We start from the raw sequence: 15356 nt of genomic DNA, 5'->3' as shown, positions 1-15356 counted from the left end.
AATTCTTTATTCACAAGAATAGATTTTTAAAGTCATCCCCCAATTTTGTCTCTTTTCTGAATGATTTCAAACTTTATCTCAAGTCCTTAAAACTAATTAATGGAAAAAAAGCAAAAATGATATACGATGTTTTGAAAAACTTTCCCAAAGTATTAGACAACTAACATTACATACCCTTGTATATTTCATTTACTATTTATTTCTCCTTAATTTCCTTTTTCTTCTCAGTTCAGACCTCATTTATTATTTCTTAAGATTGTCATTTATTTTCTCTATTTTGAAATGAAGTGCTGGATATTGACGTTGCAATTTTGATGTGCTTGTTTTCTACGTTTGTACTGAAAGAAACGTTCAATAAAGTTTTTGAATGAAAAAAAAAAAAAAAAAAAAAAAAAGCTCTCGTGTCTCCTCGGTCATCGCTCCTCGGATCAGCCTCCTCTCTCCTCCGTTCGCTATAAGAGCTTTGGGACGATCCTCAACATGGCGGCATTGGAACTACTTCCGGTTCGGCCGAGGACCGAGGAGACTGCAAATAAGGGATTTGGGATTGAGCCTATAGTAGGAGTGGTTTCTGGTTTATGATGAAGTCAGGAAGCTGAGCTCATTAACTTCCGTTACTTCCCAACAGGATTCTTAGATTCTTCTACACTGACACTGGTAAGGTTTTTATTTGTAACTCTACCGCTGTAAAACGTGATATTATGCACACTGCCCACCGTGATGTTTTTGCTGACATATTATTTAATCTAGTGTGTACGTGATGACCTAAACAAAACTTAAGAGTTGCAGAGTTTACTGCGGTCAAGTGAGTCGTTATTTGCAAAACTCCGGTCCAGCCAGTCGCCCGATCGAAATACGATGCGCGTCTATTCAAGGATTTACGGTACGCGTGCTTGGAGCGCCCAAAAAGCAGGAAAACGGCCACGTATTTTCGAAATGTTAGAGAATAAAATAAACTAAATGAATTACAGCAATTATTATAGCTCTTGACAGTAAGATCTATTTTTCTACCCAGTTTTTTTTTTTTAGATATTTCAACTTTAATCCAGCTCAAATTTCAAGGAGAGATATGATATTTTGAAAAATCTGTGAGAGGTGACAAAGATGTTTCAATGGATCTTTTTACTCCGTGGTCCTGACTGTCACCCTTGTGATTTTCAGCCGATTTTACTGTACAGTTTTTGAGAAAAGTAAAGGTAAGTTCTGTGTATAAAAATCTACTATACAACTGCATCATGCTAATTTATACTGTATGTTTCAGGACAAATTCTCTTTGTAATTGCATACTGGTTTTATTCAGCAGTAATGCCAGCTCAGCATACCAAGCCCAACTTCAGCCAACCTCAGGTCGCTGAGCTGGTGAAGAGGCTCTTCCGGCTGACACCATCAGAAATCCGCTCTCTGCCGAGCTATGATGACCAGAACTTTTATGTGGCGGCTGTCGAGGGTGGTGAGTACGTCCTGAAGATCATGAACTCGGACGACAGCAAGAACCCCAACTTGATCGAGGTGCAGACATACGCCATGTCCTTCCTGAAACAGAATGGACTTCCTGCCCAAACGGCGCTGCCCACCATCTCGGGACAGCTCATGAGCCTGGAAGAAATTGGTATGACTTCCTAACACAGTTAAGACCTGAAGAATGATGTTATGTAGCACTGTGACACAGGAATATGTTGTTTATTATTATGTTATTTATTAGGTTAAAAAGATAGATGCTGACACCAGCAGTGTCTAGATGTATGGTAGTAACCTTTTATAGATCTGTGGTAGTTACTTGTAAAGAGCCTCGACATGCACATGTGCAAAAAAAAGTCTAGGTTGTATTTACTCGAAGGCTTGAGGACTTTTTAAGAACATGATGTTCAGTAAACCGTTAGTGTGTGTAATCATCAGGATACGTATCTAACCTTTGGCACTTTTCTATGACTTCGTTGCACAAACCTTACCTCAGGCAAGTTGTTTCAAGATTGTCAAGTTTGAATTCCAATAATTGATAAGGTAATTAGTCTGCGATATGACAATATGTCTAAATGTGTTTGCTTTGACATTAAATGCAGACATTTTTTAATTTGTTCAGTGGTGAAAGCAAAGAGGACTTTCCAGGCTAAATTCATAATTTGAGTTTTGGGTAGTTAAGTGTTGATCTTGTGATCAAACAGGGAGGATATTAAAAAGTGAGGATCTGTTATGGAATTTCTGTATTTACTTAATTAAATGTTTGATGTTATTTCAGTGTTGCTGGTCAGTCAGACCTGATACAGTTCAGCTTTACAAGAGAGTCAACATCTCACCCTGATATCTGCAGGGATGTTTGGAAGAACTTGTTGTTCACTCCAGGCTGCTTGATGTCATAGATTAGTCTCGGCGGGTGAATGTGATGCAACTCTGTTAATGATAATGTATTTTTGAATATATGTGGAGCCTTTGGAAGAGTCTGGCTGTTGTGTTTGTGCATGACACGGGAACCACAAGTGTGATGTTGAATCGTGTCTCCTTGAGTATCATTAATGTTTAACCATTTACTGCAGTAAAGCTTTGAGCCAGGGAGGACACGATTAGCTTCTTTGACCTTTAACAGTGACAAATCTAAAACGTATAAATTCATCGTATACCACCATTTATATCATGAAGAAAAAATAGTTGTGGGCCCTGATCTTATTTAATGTAGCATTCATGTGCTCTGTAATATGTTAATATAACATGTCTGAGTACTGATAAGTGTGCTTCTGGTTAACATGCAGGTTGTGCTTTATGGTTTGCCAGGAGCGGGGTTAACAGCAGTGATACTTATCATGTTTTTACCCTTGACAGATTGTGGCTATGGGAGTCAGAAGTACCTGGTGCGGCTTCTGACTTATCTGCCTGGAGTGACAATATCTAAGGCTCCTTTAACACCAAAGTTACTTTATGAAACCGGCAAGACAGCAGCCCGAATGGACAAAATCCTACAAGAGGTATACACTGCAGAAACCCTATGAGTCTTTTTCATTGAATTACTTTGTTTTCTCATAGAAATACATGTAGTCTACTGGTTTATGAAGTCATACTGCTACTAGTTTTTTAAGTCAGTCGTGAATGTACAACAACAGTAGTAACAGTAAACGAACAGCAACAGTTAAAACAGTTTGGCTGCTCTATTGTGACCTGTATTTCTTTAAAGATTTATTTTAGGACAGTGGCTAGGGTAGGAAAGTGGAGTGATATGCGGGACAGGTGCCACAGACGAGCTGGACTTGAACCTGGGTCAGCCTCTGCAACCTAACCAATAGGTGTTCTGTACCCCATCATCTGTATTTCTTGCACTATGGAATTTTGGTAGAGAAATGTTAAAGCCGGAGAAGTGTACAGATTCTGTGACATGTTCATATATCTATACACAAAGTGTCCTCAGGGGAAAATGTGGTCCCTGGGAAACTGTCAAAAATGCTACTTGAGAAGTTACGGTGGGGGGCCCACAAAAGTAAAACCGAAACTCTCCTGACAGTGTTCTCGGGACCCATTTTTTCCTTTGAGTAACGTTTGTGTATTTAGCTGTGCTATATAAAAATATAGCATAGAATTGTTCCACTTCTCCAACTTTCTAATTTTCTTCCCAGATATCCAGTACAGTAGTGCACCTTTAAGCCAATTCCAGCCATTACCACCTTTACAGAGTAAAAAAACAGCACGGTCATCTCATTCACATTGTTAGCATCTGTAACATAGGACATATTGTTGAAGGTGGACCATCTGAAGAGCCAAGCACTACTTTTCAAAGCTTCTCAGAGCTGAGACAGAAACACACTGTACTTTTACAAACCTCTCATATTTTTTCCTCTGCTATCTTTTCTCCTTTATCACCATCATATTGTTTTCAGCTGGATCACCCCCATCTGGGATTGCTGCAGAGAGAGAATTTCATTTGGAGTTTGTCATGTGTTCCCCTCCTGGAAAAGTTCACCCATGTGTTGGATGGAGATCCTCTACAGGAAGTTGTGAAGTCTGTTCTACATCAGTTTAAAATCTCTGTGCTCCCCAAACGCTCCTCTTTCCGAAAGTGTAAGTATGCTATTTACAGAGTAGATTCTCTTCGACCCTAATGTATTGACCTTGTTTTCATCATCTGAATGAATGCCGAATTCTGATTGGCTGCAGGATGTTAATGTGTTCCTGATGGTTGGACACTTTCTAAGCAGTACTATTGGACTACCTGTCTGTCCAGAGCTCTAAACATTTCTAAGGTGTCTGAACTTTACTAGATGGTGATGACTTTTTCATGTCACACACAAATCTCTCTGCATAAGGAGAAAATGAAGCTACAGCTTGTTAAATACATGATATTGAATAGGGCTGAACGAGACCCAAGACCTACTAAAACAACACTTCAACACTAATTAAAGCACTTAGTGTTTTTTTTTTTTTTTACATGTTGGGATTTTCATTGACACAACGTATTCTGTCCTCACACGCACTTTCATTTCAACTAAACATTTTCTGTATTTTTTTTAAGGCATTAACCACGGTGACTTCAATGAGCTCAATATTCTTGTTCAACCTGACGAGAGTGACGGCTACAGGATTTCTGGCATCCTTGATTTTGGGGACATGAACAGTGGCTACTACATCCATGAGCTGGCCATCGCTATAATGTACATGATGACACATCACCCTAATCCCATCGAGGTGGGTGGACATGTCCTGGCGGGCTGGGAAAGTGTCTTTCCCCTGAACGAGGCAGAGAAAGACTGCCTCTTTGTGCTGGTGCTATGCCGCTTCTGCCAGTCGTTTGTTTTGGCTCGTTACTCAGTGACATTGCACCCAGAAAATGCTGAGTATCTGATGATCACATCCAAAAAGGGCATCAAGATTCTCCATCAAATGTGGGAGCTCGGAAAGGAGCACGTGGAGAAAGTGTGGTTCCAGAGTGCTGCTCAGATAGAATGAATAGAATAGACCTTATTGTCATTGTTACTGGTACAAGTACAACGAAATTTGAGGACCGATCCGCTGCCACTGAGCGCGCAGACACTGGTTTACGTCCCTGGCGCCTCGAAAAAACTTACGTTTCAGGAAGGTTGCAAGGGGTGTGGGGAGGGGCATAAGAAAAACACAACTTCCATGCTATGCCTGCAGGGGAGGCATCAGTGAAAGTGAGAAATATTTAGGAAGAGCCATTTTCAAAATAACACTCGACTGACTCATTCTACTTAGCTTTTTGTCTCAACCAAGAGTAATTCTAAGATTACCATTTTGAAACAATATATTGTGTTTCTTCAAATTGAAGAATCAGAAATGTTATAGCACTAACACTTCATCTGCATCAGAGATTGGTAGCATAGAAAAATAATTGTATGGAAGTTGTGTTGAACCCCCCTCTGTCTGTCTTTCTCTTGTGGTCATGGTCCGTTGTTGGTGGCTGCCATAACTGGCCAGACATTTCTTTTTAAAAATGGACTCATCTAGTCCAACTTTATTCATAGAGCAAATTGAAAAACATAGTCATGCTTAACGAAAGCCAGAAGTAACCAGGAATCATACAAGTCTTTATAACCACAGTAAGTGCTCCTCTGAGAGGTTACAGGTCACTTAGCTGGACTTTGAATTCATTATCTATAAGTACTATCAATCAAATAAGTACTTGCAACCACATTTTTTGATACCAGGAGAATTCAAAACATGAATAATAATAAAAAGAAAAAAGAAAAGAAATTGCCCAAAACTAAAGGGATATTCATTTGGTGGCAAAAAGATCATTTTAATGATATGAATGTAACGCAAAGACCAGTTTGAACAAAAAGTAGCACAATCACAGGTTTATCTGCGAGTGCCTTTATTGTGGGGAAGGCAGATAGTGCGGTGGTTAAAGTTTCTTGTTTATTAATCAGAGTATCTTGTGCCTGATAAGTTAGAAGACATTTGCTGTACCGTGACTCTGAAATCTGTCTTTATACTGTTTGCATTTTATGAGATTTACACCAAAGACAAAGTAAAAGACAACAGGCCGCTTTGTGTCCTCTCTAACTCGGCTCATTCCTCAACACAAGTGAGTTGCGTCTGGTTGGCTGACATGTTTACTTAATTGCATCACATTTGTCTTGCTGAACATACTGTATATTCTATACAGTCACAGTACTTTGGTGTATTCAGGTTTACTTCTGGTTTGATGGAAAATCCTCATCGTTCAGGGTTCAAACGTGAACGATTTTATACTTTTATACAGCTCTTGTCATCTCGATAAACAAAATAACACTGCCTCCATGAGTTTGTAACATTTTTGGATAATGGTATACAAGGACAACTGTTTGGTTTTGAGACTTCGTTTCTTTCAGCAAAAAAAAAAAGCTTAAACTAGAACTAGAGCATTACATACTAGACATGTATGATTGGCTGATTATCTGTGGAAATAGATAACTGGACCTATGTTATACATACATACAGTTACCACATGGTTCTCCACTTATTTCAAAGTCTGTCATAGCCAATCAAATTCCTGTCAAGGAAATGAGAGCTCATGAGTCTAAAAATAATCTCTATGCCCCCAACATACAATTCAGCTTTAATGTTAATCAGAGATAAATTATGAGAAACTTTATTTAAAAAGCAGTGTGGGATGAGTTCTGAAGCTGTGTCAGCATGCACACGGATGATCCAGGGATGCTAAGCAGGACAGAATTGGATCTTCTAACCTATAACAAATGTGAATACGCAACTGAATACATAATTTTAGTGAGGCTGTATGAAATGAACAGCGAAATATCATTTCTGTAGCTCTCTTTTAAAATAACATTGTCTTTGAACTGCTACATGTTTAAAACATGGAACAGGTAAGGCTTGTTATTACTTAACTTGCCCTTTTGTTGCTCACTTAAGTATATTTATTGCCGCTCTATGAGCAAGAAAGAGTTGATCGCGATTAATCGAGGACTGAAAATAATGCCCTTTTTTAAAAATTGCTAATTATCACATGCTATTTTGTCCCTTCAGGCGCACTGTGGTTAAACCTCAGCAGAGTCTCTTTGTGTTATCTGTTAAAAAAAGAACACTGCTGCATATTTGAATGTCTCATTTTACTTTAAAAAAACATACAGACTATTTGACAAGATAAATGTAATATCATGATATTAAATGTTCAACCTGTACCGCTCCTTTGAGCTGTTTGCATTTAGTTTCTGATCCATTACAAGTTAATTTAAGGTCAAATTCATGTAACCTTTGATCTAACAGCAGAACCATGTTCGATTTAGGCCTGGTTGCTGTTGAACTGTTCATTTTGAACAGTGTACTTTATCCTCCCCTGTAAAATGTGATGTAATACTGCCCTCGTGTGGTTCTCATAAACCCCTACTCCTATTAGGAGCAAACTAAAAGTTGATGGTTTATGGTTATAGAGTAGGCTAGTGTTGGATAAAAGTCACCTGTTTTATCCTTTTCCTAAAAAGGAAATGTTACTCCTTTAATTAATTACCTCGGATTTCTACACACATTCTTTTGATTGGATGAGAGGAATGACTGGAGGTGTCTCTTTCAGGTTAACAGAGTTTATTAGCCTGATGAATCAAGAGTGCAAGTTACAGAGTCTCTGGGTTCATTAGGCATCCCTGACGACAAACAGATGCTGGATCAGTTCACAAAGTCTGAACCCCGGCTATTTTTCCCTGAACCATTTTATACTTTAGACTGAGATTATCTAACCAAATTATGCATTTTCAGACGTGTGGTTTCCTTCCCCCGATTGGCACAGCTTTCCAAATTATGCATCTTCGGATGTGTGGTTCTCTTCCTCTCACTGGTGCATCACACTCCCGCATCCTTTCTCAAATCCATAGGGGAAGATACTTTCTACCTGTTTCTCATCAAGAACCTAGTCTGCATAAACAATTCCTTTTAAGGAGATGATCATTAAAGTGGTTAACTCAGAAGGCTCAGAAACCTATGTTGGAATGTGTGGGTCATTCATGCAAGTTTTCTTCACACAAACACCTTAATTTTCCTATAAGTTAGACTGCAAGATTAATACACAAACTTAAAATGAAACATGATAAAATAACTGGTATTATGTCAACGTAAGCAAAATCCTTCATACTGTGGATATGTTCACCGGACACCTGCTGATTGGCCTTGCCGTAGCCCTGGCTTGACTGTCGTTCATGATGTGTCGACTGGCTTGACCGCAGTGAAAAAACTGGAAAGATAATCATGATAATCCAGTTGGGCAAGGCAGTTGGAGCACAGACTGTTGCGCTGGCCGAGCTGGGCTGCAGGATGGATGACATCTGGGTAAAGCTCACTGCAATGCAAGGCGAGCGGAATTTGTTCAGTGAACTTTAAGAGACACCCAAGTTTGTCTCCGCAGCGACATGCAGTGTTTTCGCCGGATATTGCGAATGAGATCATTCTGACCTGGGCAACCCCGGGGAAGCCAGGCACACACACACACACACACATAAACATATGGACAGACCCTCACCCATACACACCTGCCTCCACCGCCTTCCCTCCCATCCTCACAGCTACTGTGTACTTGTTTGTTTTAAGGGTACTTTTTTCTCTGCATAAAATCTGTGCTTCCCTCTGGAGACGTAGCATGGAAGTTGTGTTTTTACATTACTGCAATGAGCACATTAGAGTAATGTATTGTAGCACAATCACACATGAGTATAAGTAAAAAGGTCTATTTTTCTAACACTATTTAAAACAATTAACTGTATAAAATAAATCTCTGACAGTCAACTTCTTGACACTGGTTGTGATTGTCAAAATTATTTCCCTTTATCCTAGAGGAGTCAGGACACATTTTATAGCTTCAAGCTCACAAATCCCACCTGTTACATTCATGGTTTATATTTCAGTGTTGCTTTTCACAAAAAAGGATTGGTAAAAAAAAAAATGTTATCAGCAAAGCTTGACAACTTTGTGAAACATAATAATCATCCATAATCCCTTTCAATGCTGAATATGTTTATTCTTGGAAATGTTTGAATACACAAATATACATTTCACTTTGCTTTAGGGCAGGAATCTAGTTTGACTGGATTATTCACAGAAGAGTGGCGGTTAGCCAATAGCAAAGCTTGAAAGAGACTCTAAAGGGACAGGCCTCATCTTGACAAATTTTCAAATGTAAAACAAACTGTAAAGCAACAGGCTTCAAGCGGAAAGACAATGGGTAAGGAAACTAATATTCTGTTAAACTATAAATCAATCTTTATTTTTCTATTGCCTAAGTGTCTATTCTAAGCGTTACAACAGCAGGTTAATGGAATAGGCTGAGATGCAGGAAGAAGGATATTACAGAGACAATAACTTTCACAACCTTGTTTTATCATTCATATATATATATATATAATTTTTAAATATCTGTTTTACAATAAGTGTTTGTAGAACTCCAGCATTTAAACCAGTTTATATAATTCACTGACTAGTTGAAAACAGCTGTCAGAATATTTAAGGGTTATGAATGAGCTTTGTTAGTATACTGAACTATTTAAAGGGATACTTCACCCATTTGCATGAAGCTTTGTATCATTAGAAACATGGTAGTAGTGTTGAATGGTCATTTATGGTTTCATGGTTTCAGTTAAATTGAAATGTGTCTTAAAGTGCAAGAAATTACACGTAAAGGGCTTTACTAAAAAGTGCGTTATGCTGTTTTTTCCTGCCTGTTCTCTTAGTTAAAGAGATAGTTACCTGGAAGTTTCCTTCATGTGATGCAATATGATGCTTTTTGCTACACTACTACCATGTTTCTAATGATACAAAGCTCCATGCAAATGGGTGAAGTATCTCTTTAACTAAGAGAACAGGCAGGAAAAACAGCATGACACACTTTTAAGTAAAGCCCTTTACATGTAATTTCTTGCACTTTGCATTTATTCATAACCCCATTAAATAAGGATTGTTTTAGAGCTTCTCATACGTAAATGTTCCTAAATAAAACGGGATATAAAACTGACCAATGACATTTCTTTAATGAAGTTTAACAGGAGAACTAATGGGACGAACATTTGTTTGGGCTAACATAACAGTGCTATTGATTTTCTTCATCATCAGTACATTTATAGCTTAAATGCACAGTAAAAAGAAATTCAATCATCAAAAAATAGGCAGTTCAAGCAACAATGGTTCATCCTAGCTTGTTGCTGAGATTTTATATTTTGTAGGCCTAGGACTACACTGTTGTCTTAAAAAAAGGATTATGTTAAATTGTGTTTTCATTCTACCCTTGTGTGCAGATACTAACTCACCTGTCAATCCAAGGCCTGAATTCAGCATGCAGAAAGCTGCTGAACTAGTACTGCAGCATTATGGAGTCACTGTTACTAAGATCTCCACCCTGCCTAGTTATATAGACCAGAACTTCCTTGTGATGGATGAACAAGGTACCACGTACGTCCTGAAGATTATGAACTCGGAGGAGAGTAAGAACACCACACTGCTGGCGCTGCAGACCCTCGCCATGTCCTTTCTACGCCGTCATGGAATTCCTGCGCAGACTGCTGTTCCCACGACGACGGGGCAGCTTATGACTATGGAGGAAACAGGTTACAGCAGATTACGTTTTTTTGTAGTCAGGTTTTAGTAAAAAAAAAAAAAAGTAAGGTTAAATGTAAGTGTAGGCAGGCTTACTATAGTAATGTTCATGGTAAGAATAGTATTTTCATTATCAGGTGCGAGAGTAGGCTAGAGACTTAAAGCGCATGAGGTGAGTTGTAGAAAGACTTGATAGCCAACTTCATGGGAATGAACGACCTCCCCCTCCCCCTCTTTGCTCTCCGTAAGACGTCGTGGAAATGAACAGATCTTATTGAGTTTGCGAGCCATGGTGTCATTTCAGGATTCGTGAGAAACTGGGACTAATTGAAACCACGTCTGCTTCGGGCATTGAAAGAAAGATGCAGTTAGACTGGAAACCTTCACACGATAGCGGTCTGTTTAGTTTGAACATCGTCCCAACACATCCCACATACCTGTATACTAAAACTCCTCCACATGGTCCTTGTGGTCTGGACCCTAATTTCCCCCTAGTGGCCCTAATCCTCTCTCGTAATTGCAACATGGTGCTTAATTTTTGTATCTGTCTGTCTGTCTGTCTGTCTTTTTTCAATGATGTCTGACGGTAATCCTGATCTAACCCCTGTAGTTCAGTGGAAAGCTTTTTGCTAACAGCCATTAGATTCTATAACTCAAGAAAAAGAAAGCAGTGAGTTCTTGGCCAAAGTCCTGCTAACATTTTTTTTGTTATGTAGTCAAGTGAAATCTTTAATCAAAGTCCACCCACAGAACAACAATTAGTGATTTTGTCACTATATGAAGTAAGTTTATTGTAAGTTCACATTTTATCATGTGACACAAAAGTGTGTGGTTCAGTTAATTTAATGAATTAAAAACAAGTAAATACTACTTTAAAATGGCACAGTTACAGTTAGGACCTCGTATTTTTAGGGATTTCTGAGGTAGACACTTTCACATGAAAGTAAAACCGAACAAGTTGAAAAAAAAAAAAAAGGGCCTCTCTCCCTGTCTTTGTGTCAATGTAGATAAGAGGAATATTGTATAGTTCCCTATTATTATTAAACAGTATAGTCTTAAAATTGAAAACCCCTATAGTCACTTATAAATGAACAAATTACAGAGGATATTCAGATTTTAGTTACAAATCTACTAAAAGTTGCATCATTTGCTTTGATGTTAATATTACTGCAATAAAAAATAACGTTTTTTCTTTCATACCCATTTTACATTTTTAGACTGTGGACATGGTGCTCAGATCTACTGTGTGAGGTTGATGACCTATCTCCCTGGAAAAACCATTGCACAATCTCCAGTCAAAGCGCAGGATCTTTATCATGTCGGCAAGTTGGTGGCCACCATTGATACAACATTGCAACAGGTAAGGTCCCAAAGGTTAAAGGAACAATATGCAAGCTATCTACAGAATTAAATCATATGGCAAGCAAGTTGGTTCAGTCTAGAGTAATTTATTATATCCAACCTAAAATGCATTCTCCAAAGCTCCACAACCAGAAATGTGGTAAAACTAGTTAGAAGTAGTAGTACCCTTTTCAAGGTTTTGTGTCAGAGTTACACATTGCTACTTTAAACTTATCAAAAGACATTTTGGAGCATAGATGATGCAGGCAATCTCAACAAGCTACAGATGCACAAATGTAAAAACTTGATGCAGTGTTATGTCCAGTCATGTTAGCCCCACCACCTCTTATGTAACATAAATGTAATGTGTAAGGCTCATCTGATGATTGAATGATGATCTGCCTCTGATATGCAACAAATTATACATGCATATTCCAGCTATAAAAAATGAATTGCAAAAGTAAAAAATAAAATAATAAAACATGTTATTTTTCAGCTGCAGTCTCCTAATCTGGATGTCTTAGAAAAAGATGGAGAAGTTTGGAGCCTGTCTAATATTCCTCACCTGGAGGGTTACCTGTCAGTGATGGATGGAGATCCCCTGCAGAAAGTTATCAAAGCAGTCATAGAAGAGTACAAATCACATGTGCAGCCTAAAATCCACGCCTTCCAAAAAGGTAATAAAACATGACTTATCTTCTGTTTTACGTTTCCTCTGCTGTTAACCTTTGCCTCTATGATACTGCTTATTTTGCAAAATTGTATTTTTCAGTTGAATGTAATTAGGCATACCAAACTATGTTATTGTTTAACATTTATTTTCATTAGAGGTCGTGGTAGAAAAGAGCGAGGGTGACTTTTCATCCTTTTATCCTTCATTTCAGCACTCTAACAAAGTGCTTATTTCTTACATTTCTGTTTCCTGTTTCAGTTTTCATATTCATATTCCAGTTTTTATTTCTGCCATTCACTTTATTAGCCCAGATGAAAATATCCAACAGCTATTCAAAAATATGGAAAGCAACTGTTGGTGATTAAACAAAAAATACTCTATTCTCTCTAGTCACCAAGAAGTTAAAGTTAGTTCAAAGTTTTCTTGAACGTTGTGTATCGATATGAAACTTGGATCACATAATCATATCCTCCTTTGAATTATTTGACATTCTTATTTGGGGGGAGGCGCCAACATTTGAAGCCTTAGTGTTCAATTGGTAAGAAGTAGGGTGATGACATTTCTATTGTCCTTAGGTGTTGTTTACACTTAGCCAAAGTTAACATACAGCACGCCTAAGTCTTTTAGCATCCAGCACTTACATATACAGGCTAATAATAGTTTTGTAAAGTGAATCAGAATTAGTGGCGTTAATTTGGTCTACCTTCACAGAGTAAAAGGTCAGTGTGATTACCTTCAAGAAACACAGTATTTCCCTGCAGCACATTTAAAGGCAATACGTGTTTCTTTATCATCCCTTTCAAAGGAATCATTCACGGAGACTTGAGTGACCAGAACCTTCTTGTAACACCTGTTGACAGTGGGCATCATGAGGTGTCAGGCGTTCTGGACTTTTCTCTGCTCATGAACGGATGCTACGTGTTTGAACTGGCGATAACAATCATGTACTTGATGCTGGAGAACCCCCATCCTTTGGATGTAGGTGGAGCAGTGTTAGCGGGCTGGGAGAGCATTATGCCGCTCAACAATGATGAAAAGGATTCCCTCTTCCTTCTGGTGCTCGGTCGCTTCTGCCAGTCTCTGGTTTATGGAAGGTATAATGCCAAAAAATACCCAGACAACAAGGAATATCTCCTGACTACAGCCAAAACAGGAACTCGGCTTGTCACTAATCTCTGGAAGCTGGGCAAGACAGAAGTGGAGAGGAAATGGTTCACAGACGCCAGCATGTTCTCAGTCAGTAAAAAAAGAAATGTTTATCAAATAAAATAGGCTAAAGATTTTTGTTTACAATGCATTTTGGATTTTTTAACAAATCTATTAGCTTTGAAAAGCTGTGAAAGCGTATAAAAAAAAATCCTGAAAGATGAACACTAGATGGAGACATGCTCCATCGAGTGTTCATGTCTCCATCTTTAAATTCCAGTTACTAACCACTCCTTTTTCTGGAGCTAACTGATCTCTCTTGGTTTCCTCTGGACTTTCGGTGAGGATGGCGTGCTCAAACGATCCTATTTTGCCTTTCATTCTGCATTTTATCCCTTTTCCCCTATCCCATGTTCAAGCCCAGCACAGTTTAGCAGATGGCTGTTCCATCATGAGCCCGGGTCTGCTGAAGATTTCTGCCTGTTAAAGGGACTGTTTTTCTTGCCACACTATGACATATTAAGCGTGGTCTTTGTAATATAGCAATAAGTAAGGTCTTCTATCTGCCTTTTGTAAACGTAATGATGAGCACGGTCTTTTTTACCTGCTCTTTTGTTAATGTTAACGGACGAAGATTAAGGTCCTTCATCTGCTTTTTGTACAAATGTCTTGAGATAATACTTTGAATTAGTCTGAATTGATGCTATACAAATAAAGATTGATTGATTGCTCCCACTTGTGCCTTATTCTGCGAATAATCAATAATTAACACTCACATTTCAGCCTAAATTTTTTTAGATAGTCATGTGAGATTTGCAGGAGTCTCATTGTGTAGTTGTGCAAAAAGTATTAAAAAAAAACAAAAAAAAAACCCCAACAACAAAAGAGGGGACGTGATACCAGTACAATACAGGCAAACATTAAGAGAAAACAGACATAGTTGAAGACACAAAATTACATTAAAAGAACAAAAGAGTTGTAATTCAACTAAAATCTGGAAAGGCTACGTAATAAAAAAAATGTTTGAGAAGGGATTTTTAAAAGATTACTGACTCAACTAAACAGATTTTTTTTATAAAGGATTTAGTAAATCAGCACATGCTCTGTCTCCTGAAGTTTTCACTCTTGCATTTGCAAAGTATTTGCATATACTCACCAGCTCTAATATAACAGTAGCTCTGTGGTCATGTTTTTTTTGTTTCAAATAAAATACCTGGCACCAAAATTTTCGACTGTAAACAAGTGAGATGCTCTATTTAAAATACTCTACTGCCGATGAAAGAGTCACCGCAAAATATTATTTTCTTTCTCTTTAATTGACTTCTAAATGTAGATGTGCTGTATGAATCTCAGACACCAACTCCATGACACGTTGCTCATGTGCATACAGTGCACCGTTTCCCCTGCCTTCACTGCACCAATGTCCATCTCCCCTTACGCCTCTCTTTCTCTCTCTTTAGTTTCTGTAACACTTAAATCCATGTTCCCATAATTATAACAAGAATGAAAATGGCAGAACTCAAAGGACTAAGCTTAATACACCAACACCACTTATCAGTGCCATTAATCCTTTTGGCATTTCATAAAAGAGCACCAGTTCTGCACAGCATCTTTTATTATAATGCAACACATTCAGTTCATTTGCACTCCTTGACAACTAATCTGCAGGTTTTTAAAACCAGGC

General features: G+C 38.2%; 1 protein-coding gene across 1 annotated transcript; it reads left to right on the top strand.

The window, feature by feature from the left end:
• The first annotated feature begins 442 nt into the window (after positions 1–442).
• On the top strand, positions 443–13813 carry hykk.2 (hydroxylysine kinase, tandem duplicate 2). The gene is made up of 11 exons (XM_079351087.1): positions 443–657; positions 1301–1609; positions 2815–2957; positions 3861–4041; positions 4493–4922; positions 8157–8259; positions 9121–9148; positions 10215–10523; positions 11730–11872; positions 12350–12530; positions 13332–13813. Exons 2-11 carry the CDS (start codon positions 1306–1308, stop codon positions 13796–13798), a joined length of 2289 nt encoding a protein of 762 aa, XP_079207213.1. The 5' UTR covers positions 443–657; positions 1301–1305; the 3' UTR covers positions 13799–13813.
• Positions 13814–15356: the final 1543 nt, after the last annotated feature.

Source organism: Symphodus melops, assembly GCF_947650265.1.
Source record: "Symphodus melops genome assembly, chromosome: 8".
Taxonomy (NCBI): Eukaryota; Metazoa; Chordata; class Actinopteri; order Labriformes; family Labridae; genus Symphodus; species Symphodus melops.
The sequence above is the reverse complement of the archived record's forward strand: the minus strand, read 5'-3'. Positions and strand labels throughout refer to the sequence as shown.

Bases quoted from the DNA above. Each gene is read 5' to 3' on its own strand.
- hykk.2 (XM_079351087.1), top strand. From the start codon at position 1,306: ATGCCAGCTCAGCATACCAAGCCCAACTTCAGCCAACCTCAGGTCGCT. The intron at 4,042-4,492 runs GTAAGTATGCTA...ATTTTTTTTAAG, and splicing joins ACGCTCCTCTTTCCGAAAGT to GCATTAACCACGGTGACTTC. The intron at 12,531-13,331 runs GTAATAAAACAT...TCCCTTTCAAAG, and splicing joins AATCCACGCCTTCCAAAAAG to GAATCATTCACGGAGACTTG.